The following is a 14,399-nucleotide window of genomic DNA, read 5'->3' as shown; positions in this document are numbered from 1 at the left end:
TGTGGGGAAAGAGCGGGGGAGTGGGACTAATTGGATGGCTCTTTGGACGGTACTGGGTACGATGGGCCGAATGGCCTCCTTATGTGCTGCAAGATTCTACGATTCCTAAGAGGAAACGGTCTTAAGGCTGAGACGAGGGAGGAATTGCGGACGATCGGATTTTTGCATGACACCCAGTTCGATGAGGTTACTCCTGGGAGGCAGCAAGGCATCCTGTGTTAGAACCAACTTGGTGGCTTGTTCACTGTCTACAATTCTGCACGGTGTTGAACTTCATGGCAAAGTGCCGTCCCAGGGAGAAGCAAAGTGGAGTTAGGAGTCAACTGCGTGTCTGACACACACCGAAACCCATCATCGTGATTAAGAATCTTCAAACCATACTGAGAGTTCCACATACGTACGCTACCTATGCATACAAAATTTCCCTGTGTTTGGAATGAAACGCATTCTCTCTCTCTCTTTTTCTTTCTTTCTCTCTCCAGAGAGACGCACCCTGCTTACAAGGTGCATATTGGCAAGCTCCAAAGGGTTGGGGGGGCAATTGGACCACTGCCATTGAGAGCAATGTCTGGCAAATTTCCCGCTGCTTGTCCAGCTAGGGCCAGCCTACCTGTTAGGGGCTTGGCTTGGCTTTGCAGGCTTAACAGGCATCTCGGACCATATTTACAAGCGCTTAATTCCTGTGGTGTTAGTATAGGGCAGATAGGAAGGACCGTTGAAGCCGGAGGTAGTCCTGTCTGCTGGCGAATTTCACGATCCCCTGACTGGTGAAGTGCGTCTGTCACAAAGATTTGATCTGCCATCGAAACGGCAGTCAGATCCCCTATGATATTAATAGTCAGTAATAATAATCGTTGCATTTGATCCAGCGCCAAACACTTCGGGAGGATGTCGCAAAGTGCTTTGCAGGATATACTGCAAAGTGGAGTGACTGTGTATTTGGCAGGTGAACACGGCAGCCAATTTGCGCACAGCAATATCTCACGAACAGCTACGGAGCAAGTGACCCAACAGAATGTAATAATCGTCACGATTACCAATAACCCCCACCACCCAACCCCCACCTCGCTCCCTCCCTCCCTCCCATCACACCGTGCATCACACAGCCTGTGCTGTGATCAATAATAACCCTTGCATCCAATATTGAGTTTTATTATGTCGTCGAGACGTCTCAAGGCACTTCACGGAATATACTGTGAAGGGAATCTCCTTACCAGACACTTGCATGCTTACAATCCCCCAGATAAAATTATAATAATAGCAACAACAATAATAATAATTAATAATAATAACCCTTGCATTTGATACAGCGCCCTATCACATCGTCGACACGTCTCGAAGCCCCTTCGCAGGACATACTGTAAAGTGGATTGACTGTGTGTCTTTGTGGGCGAATCGCGGCAGCCAATTGCGAACAGCAGCGTCCCCACAAACAGTGGTGGATTGAGTGACCGGGTTTTTCTATTTGTGGGACAATGCTGTGCGCAAATCGGCTGCCTTGTTGGGCCTGTAGAACGTCACGGTCGGTCCACTTTACAGTACGCGAAGCCCTTGTGAGACATCCTCCCAGATTAGAGGCGCTGCATCAAGCGTTACTTGCTCGCCTCAAAGCCACGTAACCTACGGATCGGATCGCCCGTCAGGAGCCCAAAGCCGGATGGCACAGACACGGCTGCGGTTTGAGCTACGGAAAGAGTTAACGCATGTCTTTTTTGTCCCTCCTTTGCCGAAAGCACCTGCGAGGCACCATTCTGTAATTAAAGAGGGGGCTAACGCAGACGAGACTGCCCACAGTCTTAAGTGAAAGGCTCGCACGCTTCCTCCAGAGCAGAGCGAAAAGAGACCTGAGTAATGGGTGGCCTCAGTTGTGCCTGAAGGGAATAGTTTCTCTGCCCTGTTTGTGCAGGCGGGAGCTTCTGGAGCAGAGAGAGAGAAAGAGAGAGAGAGAGAGAGAGAGAGAGCGCTGGTCCTAATGGGAGATTCTTTCAGCTCTTCATCAACACCCATTAATTATTAACCAGGTTAGCAGACATCAAAGGAGCATAAATACCGCCTGTGCTCACTAGGCTGGGGTGGAAGCACTCTACCAGTGAAATGTGATTTCTCTTCCCTGACCCCCACCTTCTCTTCCCCTTCTCTCTTCCTTCCCAGCAACCGCCCCTCCACCCCCCGACCCAGCCCCACCGCCCGCCTCTTTTGAGGTCTAGGGAGGTCACGCGATGTGCATTTCAACTTGTGCACCCATCAAAGACACTGAAATGAAAAATACCGGGGGTGTTATCTATCTGTGCCTTAACCTGGGAGCTTCAGTAAAGACTCGCTGACTCCCAGCTTAAAAAAAACACGCACCTAGACAGGACATTGCGTTTGTTTCCAGCGAGCACCTTGATTGTAGTGCAGTTGGCGAGTGCGTGCGTGTGGGAATCATCGGTGCAACAGTTGTAAAAGATAGTTTGATGCGTTGGTCTCGGAATATTGAACTCCACCACCCTCCCCTCCGCCTCAAAGCGCTTCACGGAATATACTGCGGAAGCCAATTGACCGTGCGTCCTGTGGGCCAAACGCGGCAGCCGACTGCGCACAGCGGTGACCCACAAACAGTCGTGGATTGAGTGACCGCATTTTTTTGCGTGGCATCAGTACACAGAGTGGAATTGGGTTGCAGTGGGTCTCCACGTAGCAATGCAGAGCGAGAGACAGCAGCAAAGTTGTTGAGGGACGGGACCTGAGGTTTATTATCTCATCCATAGGACGGTACCTCCTACAATACAATGCAACCACCCCCCCTCCCCTCCGCCCACCCCACCCAGCGCTGCATTGAAGTGTCAGCTTAGACTGTCTGATTCCAAGTCCTGACATGGGGGCTCAAACTCACAACCTTTCTGAGGTGTCAGACATTGTTCGTGGGGACACAGCTGTGGCGCAATTGGCTGCTGTATTTCACCCACAAAATACACAGTCAATTCACTTTGCAGTGCATCCCATGAAGTGCTTTGAGACATCTGGAATTATTATTATTAGTAGTATTATTATTATTATCCTGGGATTCCATCCGCTGCGCTTGGGTGGGGGGGCCCTTGAGGTAGAGTTTTAACGCCAGTTTCACAGGAGAGTAATCTGCTGAGGTTTGCACAAGGCTTTTAAATGCTGCTTTTATGCACCTTTAAAGATTCCAGTTCAAATGGGGTTAATGTCTATTGCAGCAGGGCATTTTATTGGGAATGTGCACCTGTAGTCACCCAGAATTACTATGCGAGACACCAGCCAGCCCCGCTTTCTGTTTGGAAGCACTTGTGGTCTGCTAACAATTTATTTTGGCCATAGAAGGAAAAATAGCGGCCCCTACTGAGCACTTAAGTCTTCTGCAAGCCAGCCAACGAACGCACTTCTTTTGGGAGATGTGAAAGGTTCGTTGAGAGTCTTTTCCTGTCTTTTTTGTTGAAGCATAATTTGGAGCTTTAGGGAGGAATAGACTACTTCCACGTCCCCTCCTCGAGTGGTACGGATGAGTCGTCAACTGTCCCAGCGAGACACAGGAACAGGAGGAGGCCATTCAGCCCCTCGGGCCTGTTCCCCCATTCTGTTAGATCATGTACTGATCATGAACCTCAACTCCACTTACCCGCCTTTGCCCCATATCCCTCGATACCCTTATTTAACGTGTAATGAGACGTGTTAGGGACTGAGACTTGGGTATGTCAGTTACTAAGACATAGAAGCAAGAAGTAAGACATCGCCAGCATTGTAAACCTATGTAAGGTTCTGAAACGTACAACAACAACTTGCATTTATATAGCGCCCTTCACGTAGGGTAGGGTAGGGTCTCGGAGAGCTGAACAATGGCCTAGTTTAATACCGAGCTGAGGAGAGAGGAGAAGTGACCGTAAGCACAGTCGAAGAGGAAAGTGTTTTTAGGTGCGATCTGAGCCAATTCGATCATTCACGTCACGGCTGTTTGTGGGACGGTTGAATGGTGCGAATTGGCTGCCTTATTCACCCACAAAATACACAGCCACCACATTTTCCAGTAAACCACGTGAAGAACTTGAAAGATTCTCTACCAAGTGCAAGGACTATAAGTATGATTATTAACATTCTTATTGTCTTATTTCGTGCTGTATTCTCTGAAGCGAGCCCTTGGGGCAGGAAGGCCGAATCATTCCTCTTACATTCTGTACTGGAGAGTCAGAGAGACCCGTCTCTTGAAATGTTTACTGTGGTTAATCTGCTCTTGTTTGTTTAAAGCGGACTTTGTTCCCTGAGAACTTCCACTTTGTTTTGCAGGCCAAGCGGGCAGTTCAGAGAGGAGCCACGGCTGTTATTTTCGACGTGTCTGAGAACCTCGATGCCATTGACCAGGTAGGGAGAGGATTCTCGACAGCGCTGACGCCGTCGAGGCTGACGTTCTAGTGCAGTGCTGGGCGAGGTGATGGAGTTTGGGGCGGGATGTGTTACAGATTGCTTTAAAGGCTGTAAATAGCTCAACTCCTGCATCGGATGATGCAGGGCAGGAAGATCTTATTATTATTCTTTTAAACGCTTTACCGCTGAGGCGATGAGAGCTACTGGCACTGAGCGTTTTTGTCCGACACCCTTTTCCCCCCCGCTATCGCCACCCAGTGGCCGAGGCAGGCCGTTGCTTGTGCTCTGCGGTTCCCGGGTACCCATGGCAGGGTAAGAGGAGGGTGTGGGCAGTTGGGCAGCGTCTTCAGGCACGTAGGGAGAGCATGCTGGAGGTTTGTCGTTCGCAGCACTGTGTGTGTGTAAAACCGTGGGGTGAGGCTGAAGAAACTCCACGCGCGCAAACCACTGGGTTGTACCTGCTGAGAAAGTCGCGTACCCTCTGTTGATGGATTATCTCTGAAAAGTTACCGGGTTACGAAGCCACCACAAAGCTTCTGCCAACTTCTGCGCCTCTCGCGGCCAAAGTGACTTTGAGGCGAACTCTTTACCTATCCCTCGCATAGGGCTTTTTAACCCAAGGCTGCTCTTTGAGCGTACAGTCTCACTGCTGTTAGTGTACTCAACGTTGCTCCCAACCAACCACTGTGTTGCACGCAAGAGAGAGAGAGGGGGTGGGGGGGGGGGAGTTTGCTTTGCATTAAACCAACAGGGATCGAGATCATTCTCTCGATGGAGAGCAATCGTGTTCGAGAGATAACTGCGGCACATCAAAAAGCACAGGCTAATTCAAGAGGAAGCTTTGCAGCCCCCAAAGGAATATCTGAATGCATCCGCTTAATTGGTTGTGTTGGTTACACCAGAGCTCCCAACTTATCCCTTGGACAAAAACGTGGGAATTTCCTGAGATTCAACAGGCTTCTTTCTCTCTCTCTCTCTCTCTCTCTCTCTCTCTCTTTACCCTCCACCTACAGTGATAATCCGTCCATTTGATATAGAACCTTATCATGTTGTTGAAACGTCTCAAATTCGCCTTCACAGAACATATTACATCCAATGCAAAGTGAATGTGAGTGACCACATTTTTTTGTTTGTTCGCTTTCGGAGGGAGCCACCAACCAACTAACAACCGGGTTCCTACTTATCGCTAGGTAAATAAAGGTGCGTGGAGTAAGGAAACTTGCCTAAGGTTTCGCCCCGCCCGGGAATCGAACCCGGGTCCCTCTCCCAACAATGGTCATTCACATCATGGTCGCTTGCGGGACACTGCTGTGTTGCACCGCACACAAGGCAAAAGGGTTTGTTGCAAAATGTCTGCCGTATTTGGCCACAAATCCAGTCACTGCAATTCATCGAAAAAAAAGCTGCATCAAATGTTAGAATTATTAGCATTATTATTACTGTTATTATTATCTTTTCCCAAAAAAATTATCCCCTAACTCATACACAACAACCCTCTCTTTTCCGGCTCCATAACCTGCTTGAGGCCGTTTTCTGAGCTACATTACCAGGCGGGGCAGTGGGGCCCTTTACGTCAAGTGCAAAGACTATTTTAGTCGTAAGTTTTGTAGGGGAAAGCACAAAAAAGCCCTGAGATCTCTGGCTGTTTTAAGAGCGAGGTATAAATGATTTCCAGCCCCCCTAAACAAAAAAATCCTTCCTTAAAGAGTCGGGACTGAGCAAACCTGCCAGAAACAGACATATGGATGCACTTTTCTGTGAGCCGCTGAGCCCAATCCTGTTTTTGTGGAAGTATGCAGATTAATTAAAACAAGAGCAAAGGGGTGGGGGGGGGGAGGAATGGGGGGGGAGTGGGCAGTGGAATGGCGGTTTTGCTTTGCTCAGCTCCCTGCAGGTCTCCGAAGGATGTTTTGAGATGTTGAGGGGCGCCAGGGCAGGGCTTAAGACTTGTCTCGATCTGCGGCAACCGCGCTTTTTCAAAAGCGTCGTTCTCTTTCCTAATTAATCTCGGTGATTAATGAACTCACGCCGATGATCCTTGAAGCACTGAGAGAGCAGGATGAGACCTGCCGTCTCTCTTCAGTCAATGCTTCAGACATCAAAAGCATCTGGTAGAACCCCCCCAGGCACGGAGCACAGAGATCTTTTGAAGAAGATGGTTGGGATGGGGGTGGGCGTGGGGGGGGGGGGGGGGAGATGGGGGAATTGGGGGAAGGGGAGAGAAATGGCTGTTTACAATTGTTAGCACAATGTTTACCTCTTCCAGTGGAACAAATAATTTGACTCATACAGTGAGTCCCAAAATATGCTTTGGATTTTTTTTCTCGCTTGTTTTAAAAGGAATTGCAAATAATACGTAATAACACTGCGTAGCTTCAACCTGCTCGGTCATTGCTGGATCTGTTGAACGAACACTCAACTCTTAACCTCGCACAAGCTTCCTGCATATTTTTCGCCCAGAAAATACACAATCAATCGACTTTACGATATATCCCGTGAAGCTCTTTGAGACGTTTCCATATAGTCAAGGCGCTACATCAAATGCAAGGATTATTATTCTTATTATTGTGCCGAGTCGCAGTGTATCTTCTGCACTGTAATGTGTTCCTCCCATTTAATACTCTCCCCGTTTCCACGATAAACAATGACTTATATACAAGATGTCAGTCGGGCTAGGTCACTAGTGCTCTCGCCTCTGAGTCAGAATTGTGGGATTACGCCCCACACTCTCTGTGAGTTGCAGTCCGTCAGATGGGATAAATCCGAGATCCTATTCAAAAAGAGAAGGGAGTTTCTCCCTGATAATAATAATAATAATAATTTTGTCATTTAATCCACGACTGTTTGCGGGACACTGCTGTGCGCAATTGTCAGATTAATGGACCGTTTGGGTCAATCTCGCTTTGTTTTCCAGTTGAATCAAGGCTCTGAAGATCCGTTGAAACGACCCGTGGTTTACGTTAAGGGAATGGACGCCGTGAGGCTGATGAACATCGTCAACAAGCAGAAGGTGGCACGAGCCCGAATCCAACACCGGCCACCGCGGGTAAGGATAGAGGAGACATATGGACATGTTTATACACAGATATATAATGATATATGGTGGCATTTGATATAGTGCTGTATCACGTGCAAAATATACATGCAATTCACTTTACAACATGTGATAAGGCGCTATATCAAATGCAAGGATTATCATTATTATTATCATGTCATCAAGATGTCTCAAAGCGCTTCACAGTGACTGTGTATTTGTCGCAAATGCAGCAGCCCATTTGCACACGGTGATGTCCCACAAACAGCCACAGACACATTGTGTGTGTGTGACTTCTATTTAGGGGAATATTTAGAGGACACTGGTAGAAACCGCACTTGTCTTTTCAAATACTGCCGTGGAATCACTTTTCATATCTCATTTTAAGAACAGCACCCGTAGTGAGTCTCTCTCATTCAGTCCGGGTCAAATTTGCGCTGTTTCTTTAGGAGAATTCCCGCGAGAAACAGATTGAGTCAGAGCTGTGCTCCCATGGGATTTGAGTGAAGTCCATCCAGTTAGTGGAAGAAACTCCTGACTTGCTCATTAAGTTAAATACCCCAGATTAGCACCCCTGAGAATGCAGTTTTTTTTAAAAGTTCGCCCACAAAACACACAGACAATTCATTGTACAGTATATTCTGTGAAGCGCTTTGAGACGCCTCGAAGACGTGCTAAGGCGCTGTATCAAGTGCAAGGATTATTATTGTCATATTAACAATAGTTCCTGGCTGTCTCACCACCCAGCCCTCTCTCCCTCCCTCCCTCCCTCCCTCCTTGTAAATGGAGCGGGGCTGGGGCGGGGGAGAGGAACTGTTTGGGTCAAAACTGTGATGAGAATTTTTCAAAGGTGTTTCATTCGAATGTTAAGGGAGCGCAGAGAACAAACGAGGTGACAGAGAACAAGACAGACTAATATTCAGTTAACACCCCAGTTCGTCGTACGGCAGATGACAGCTCATTAATCTCCGCGGCCCCTATTGTGAATCATTTATAGCTCACTACTTTTGTAAGAATACTTTTGCTGAGATTTGATTTCATGCCTTTTGTGACTCGAACCTTGCCAATGGCAAAGTTAAAATTAAATGCTCGCTAGCCCTTTCTTTTCCTCCTCTCGATTGTTTTTTGGGAGGGCATTCGGGGGTGGGGAGGGGGGAAAGAAAAACAAGACAAAAATTATTTTGGGGGGGTTTGAATTACCATTTTTTGTGTGACATTTCTCTCCACACCCCCCCCACCCAAGTCCGTGAACCGTCTCATGGAAGGAATGAGAGCATGTTTGCTTTATTCCTTAGGCCCAACCTTGTCAGAGTATTGTTTTGCCTCTGGCTGTTCAGTGCCAGGCTTGAGTGATAAGTTGCATTAAAGATCAAAAGAATACTTTTGTTACCCAGCGTTGACCACTTTTGCTTCGAGCTGTAGACACAGCTCAGCTCGTTCCAGGCAATCTTAAGTGAATAGGAACGCAGGAGAAATTGAACGCAAAAATGTACCCGGCTTTAAAAGAAAAAAGGGTTTCGAAAGTGGAAATAATAAAAAAAAAGGCGTATTCTGGAGCGTGGGAGAGGTTCATGTCTCGAGTGTGTCTCTTTTCTCAGCGACTAACAGCGAGGATGTGTTGGGTTCATTTCCCTCCCAGAGACGGCAGTACGTTTCCTAAGATATGTGATTGATCTCAATGAACATCTGGGAAAGAATGGGGCTTTTTTTATAGATATTTTTTGGTGGGGAGGGGGAGGGAGGGAAGTGGTGGAGTGGGGCAGACTTGTTTGATACAGTAGAAAATTTTACCCCCTCCACTGTTCCTCTTCCACACTCCCTCCCCACCCCCACCCTCCCCCCCACTCAACCTCCACCGCAAAATTATTTACAGGGAGAGCCAGATGTCAGTTACACTATAGTGTTAAGATGCCCACTGACTAAGTTAGCAGTGGTAATATTAATAATTAATAATCCTTGCATTTGTCGCGCCTTTCATAAAGCTTCACAGGAAATACTGTAAGTTGGAAACACTGTAAATTACTGTAAGGTAGTTGATTGGGGAAAAAAAACCTATGTGAACAGTTCTGTGTGTGGGAAATATGTTTATGTGTTCGTTCGAAGTACACAGTCACTACACTTCACAGTAAAATCCTCGGAGGCACTTTGAGACTGCCCTGTGTACTCCACTGCCAAGTAAGGTGATAAGAGGCAGATGCTATCGGGGGTTTGAAGAGGGACTTGGAGAGGCATATCAAAGAAATGCCCCTGGGCTTCACTAAATTACCTGGACTTTGAATCTCCTCGTCACGCTTACAACCGAAGACAAATCACGAACGCAAGAGCAGCAACTTACACTCACGCAGGATAGCGTCTCGGAGGGCTGCATGGTGGCGGGTTTGTACACCGAGCAAAGGGAGATGGGTGGGGGTGGGGGGTGGAGGACAGATGAGCGTAGGCGCAGTCGAAGAGGTACATCTCACGGTGGGATTTAAAGATAGATAAAGATACAGGGGCGATCGCGAAGTGGAGCTGCTGTTTATTTCAGACGCTTTGTTCCTGCCACGCATTCCTGCTAGATTAATATCCACCTGCGGGCTGACACAAAGCACGAATTAGTAAGCGAGAGAACGCCTTTCAAACGTACTTAGGGACGCGATAAACAGCCACGCCCACGGCATTATTCTTAGCCGATTGGTAAAACATTCCTGAATTAAAGAACGAAATGTCCTCGACAATACCGCAGTCAGGACCTACGGATGACTCTCTTTGAACCAAGTTCTGGCCTGTGCCTGCTCAAGCAGACGCTCAAAATCCCGTGGCTCTGTCTGAAAAAAGAGAAGGGAGTTTCTCCCTGTGTCCCGGCCAACAATCCTCCCGGATAAAACTGGCCGTTCACTTCGTGGCTGTTCGTGGGACACTGCTGCGTGGAAATTGGCTGCTTACAAAATATACAATGGCTACCCTTTGTAGCATCTCCCATGAAAACCTTTCGTCGCTCAGTCCACCACTCTTTGTGTGGACGCTGCTGTGCGCAATTGGCTGCTGCGTTTCACCCACAAAATCCAGTCAATCCACTTTACAGCATATTCTGCGAAGCGCTTTGAGGCGTTTGAAGACGTGTTAAGGCACGATATCAAATGCAAGGATTATTATTATTAATATCGATAAATATCCATTGAGCAATGCATGAGTCCAGCTACTGTTTCTGCCAGTTATTTTTCTTTCTTTCTTGCTTTGTTGTTTAAATGTTGAGCACCGAGTGCATTTAGAGGACCAAATGTCATTCTAAGATGACTTTGCTCCCCAAGGAATTTGGTGCCAACGGCTGACACCCATCTTTCCCTTTCCTTCAGCAGCCCACAGAGTACTTTGACATGGGCATCTTCCTGGCTTTCTTTGTGGTGGTGTCTCTGGTCTGTCTGGTTTTGCTCATCAAGATCAAGCTCAAACAACGCAGGAGCCAGGTAAGAAGAGGCTGATCTCGTTGACATTTGATTTGGCAAGGGGTCATTACATAGACAGCACAACACCAAAAAACAATCTGTCTAATCTGTGATGTCTCTACTCCACATGAACCTTTGCCCACCGTAATCCCCTCTTCCTTTCTATTTCCTATACCTCCATGAACAGGATGACCCTCCTCTTCGCCCTCACCCTCGACCATACCCCCTAACCCCCACCCCTGCCCTCCCTGATCCCAACCCTCCAGCTCAGGTCCAAATCCCTGACTGTACAGAGCCTTGGGACATCCTCCCGACATGAAAGGCGCTGTGTAAATATCATTTTGTCACTGTATGGTAATATCCTACTCCAGTTCCTCATCATCCCCCCCAGCCCGGCTCCGTGAAGCAAGCGTTTTGTTAACGTCCTCCCGACGCGGTAGGTTGCTGTTTCAATGTCAAAATCGTGTGGGCATCGCGTCGTCCATTTATTTCTGACCTTGCCTTGTGTGTGACCGCAGAGCTCCATGAACAGGATGGCCATACAAGCCTTGGAGAAGATGGAGACAAGGAAATTCAAGTCAAAGGGAAAAGTCTTCAGGGAGGGCAGCTGTGGAACCTTGGACACCCTCAGTAGCAGCTCGACATCGGACTGCGCCATCTGCTTGGAGAAATACCTGGATGGGGAGGTCAGCATCATTATTTTCCTGACTGGTTTGTAAAACACTTGGTACGGGAGGCGAGTGCGGGTTGGGTTGTTGACAGGAGCGTTGGTCATCTGGGATCAAGGCACCACCTTTATACCACCTAATATAATTTAACACAGTCTTTGTTGAAAAATTCCATGAAAGGAATCCCATCTGTGCCCAGGCTAGGAAGGAACTCGCATTCTAGGCTGACACTCCAGTGTGGTGCTGGGGGGTGGGGTGTGGGGGTTTTGGAACAGTACCATGAGATCTTTAACATCCACCCGATGATCAGGCAGAGACGGGACCTTAGTTTAATGTCTCATCCATAGGATGAGCGCGTTCTGGTTGAGTGAATGGTGTCGAACACGCATTGAGGGTACGTTGGATTTTGGGTTGTAAAACGGCCGGCTTTTCCTCTAAACGTTGGACCTTGTCGTTGGCAGGAGCTGCGTGTGATTCCGTGCACACACCGATTCCACAAGAAGTGTGTGGATCCCTGGCTCTTACAACACCACACATGCCCGCACTGTAGACACAATATCATTGGTAAGTCCCAACAGAAAAAACCCTCGGGTCAAGACGGCCCTTTGGCTCCTCATAACTTCCGGATGTTGAAGAGAAAAAAGGGATTGTGTCGCGGGAAACTAAGCGTGTTTCTTTGGTGATAATAATTAATAATAATCCCCGAAACGACTTCAGCTGAAGCCCCTTCTTACCCGGCAAAGGAATCAGCGTGTGCATTGCTGGGATCTTATCCTTTCGCAATCTCCGCTCTTATTTAGTAATAAAATTCTTGCGTTTGATGCAGAGCTTTTCACGTTGGGAGGACGTCTCAAAGCGCTTCACGGGCTGTCGTCTTAACGTAGAACGGCTGTGTATTTTGCGAGCGAACAGCGGTCCTACAAACCGCCACGAAGCGAAATGCACCAGAGTTATGGAGAAAGTGGTGTCACGGGATTGAAGGATTTTATCGTGATCAGTTAAACTGGTGGAACAGGCCGGGCAGCCTCCATCCGTTCCACGACTTCTTTCGTATAAACTCCAGTGCAATAAAGTCTACGTCTCTGCTCCGTTGCCCCCACTTTCAAATCCTTGCCTGAAGACCTCCCCCTCTTTGATCGCATGGTCACCTCTTCCCCCGCCCCCCCCCCCCCCCACCCCTTGGCTCGGTCGGAGGTCAGACTCCGCCAAAGGTCCAGCGCTCCAGGACGCTACTCCACGTGAAGGGCGCTGTGTAAATATGAGTTGCTTTCGTCATCGTTGTTGTCGTTGTCGTCGTCGTTGTTGTCTCACCGACTGGCTGCCGCTCCTGACCCCCAAGTTTCTCTCTCCCATCCCCTTCGCAGAAAGGAAGAAAGAAAACAACGGCTCGGTGTGCCTGGAGGCCGAGACTCAGCAAGGCCGGGCAAGGCAGAGGGTGGTCCTGCCCGTCCACTACCCCGGGAGGGTGCACAGGACCGGCCAGTTGGCCGCCTTCCCCACCAGGACTAGCACAGACCCTCGCGGGGGAAACCCGGTCACCGTGCTCACTGTAGAGCAGCCCGGCGACCAGGGCCTGTTGTACCCTTCGCGGTCCTCCGCTGCTGCCAACAACGCCTACTACCCGGCCATTCACCCGGACCACAGCTTGGCGGGCGGGCATCACCACTGCGCCAACGACCACCGGCCCTACCCGCAGCCCGGGGGAGCCCTGAGGCGCTCCAGGTTCGGTGGGGGCCGTCACTTCTCTCGGGGGGCTTGCTTCTCCCAGTACGAGACCATTTACCAGCACTATTACATCCAGGGACTGAGCTATCCCCAGGCCGAGGGGGGCATGAGCGGGGCTCACCGAGGGGGGAGCACGCGGGCAGCCTTGCAGCTGGGTGCAGGAGGGCGAGGAGCAGCAGTCGGTGGAGCAGGAGGAGGAGGCGGGGGGATGCTCTTGCCCACGGTGGTGCCTATTCCGTCGGCCTCAAATCATCTGAGCGCCGCAGGCTCGGCCTTCGGCTGTTACCACGGCCACCGGTCAGTGTGTAGCGGTTATCTGGCCGACTGCCCCGGGAGTGACAGCAGCAGCGGAGGGAGCGGGAATGGCTCGGGACACTGCCACTGCTCGTCCAGTGACTCCATGTTGGACTGCACCGAGGCCAGTAACCAGGGCGTGTACGGTAGCTGCTCCACCTTCCGCAGTTCCTTGAGCAGTGACTACGACCCCTACGTGTATCGGAGCCGGAGCCCGTGTCGGGCGGGAGACCCCAACTCGAGCCGCGGGGGAGAGGGAGTAGGTGGAGGTGGAGGAGGAGGGAGAGGCGACTGTAACGGGAGCGGGTCGCTGCTGCTGACCGAAGCGGTGCCCGACGAGCTGGACGTCTCGACGGGCGGGCAAGATCAAGATGGCCGCCAGCCGTCGATGGGCGACCAACTGTCGAACTGCAGCATGGACATGAACTACTACAGCAGCAGCGGCAGCGGGGGCAGCTCATCGTCCCTCGAGTACAGGGACTACCCTCACCTCCACCACCACCACCATCACCACCTGCTCCATCACCCCCATCACCGCGGCAACACCTCAGAGACCGGGCCTAGCACGGGTGGGCCCACATCCTCGGCCTCCATTCTCGGCCGGGCGGGCGGCGGGGTGTGGGCCAGGCGGGAGGAGGAGGGGGAGAGGGAGGGGGAGGAGAGGGCCTCGTGCGCCTGCTGCCTAGATGGGGAGACTCGCGCGCCCGCCAACAACCCCCCCTCTTCCTCCTCCTCCCCCCCCAGCTCGGCACAAGGAGACGTCCGCAAAGGCTCAGGTAACGGCGGCGGTTTTTCCTTGCTGAACGTGCCGTGCTGTAGCGGCTGCGGCAAGTATTCCGAGCCCGGAGGAGGCTGCGTTACTTCCTTTTCCTCCTCCTCCTCCTCCTCCTC

At 50.1% G+C, this 14,399-nt stretch overlaps 1 protein-coding gene across 1 annotated transcript in view; it reads left to right on the top strand.

The window, feature by feature from the left end:
- Nucleotides 1-14,399, top strand: part of znrf3 (zinc and ring finger 3) — a 76,769-nt gene that overhangs the window by 60,011 nt on the left and 2,359 nt on the right. The window contains exons 3-8 of the mRNA XM_042337346.1: nucleotides 4,285-4,359; nucleotides 7,277-7,408; nucleotides 10,732-10,842; nucleotides 11,340-11,507; nucleotides 11,951-12,053; nucleotides 12,854-14,364. Coding sequence (XP_042193280.1) covers nucleotides 4,285-4,359; nucleotides 7,277-7,408; nucleotides 10,732-10,842; nucleotides 11,340-11,507; nucleotides 11,951-12,053; nucleotides 12,854-14,364 — 2,100 coding nt within the window. The remainder of the gene's footprint in view (nucleotides 1-4,284; nucleotides 4,360-7,276; nucleotides 7,409-10,731; nucleotides 10,843-11,339; nucleotides 11,508-11,950; nucleotides 12,054-12,853; nucleotides 14,365-14,399) is intronic.

This window comes from Callorhinchus milii, unplaced genomic scaffold (genome assembly GCF_018977255.1).
Source record: "Callorhinchus milii isolate IMCB2004 unplaced genomic scaffold, IMCB_Cmil_1.0 Scaffold8, whole genome shotgun sequence".
Lineage (NCBI taxonomy): Eukaryota > Metazoa > Chordata > Chondrichthyes > Chimaeriformes > Callorhinchidae > Callorhinchus > Callorhinchus milii.
Note: the sequence above shows the minus strand (reverse complement) of the source record. Positions and strands in the feature narration are given on the sequence as shown.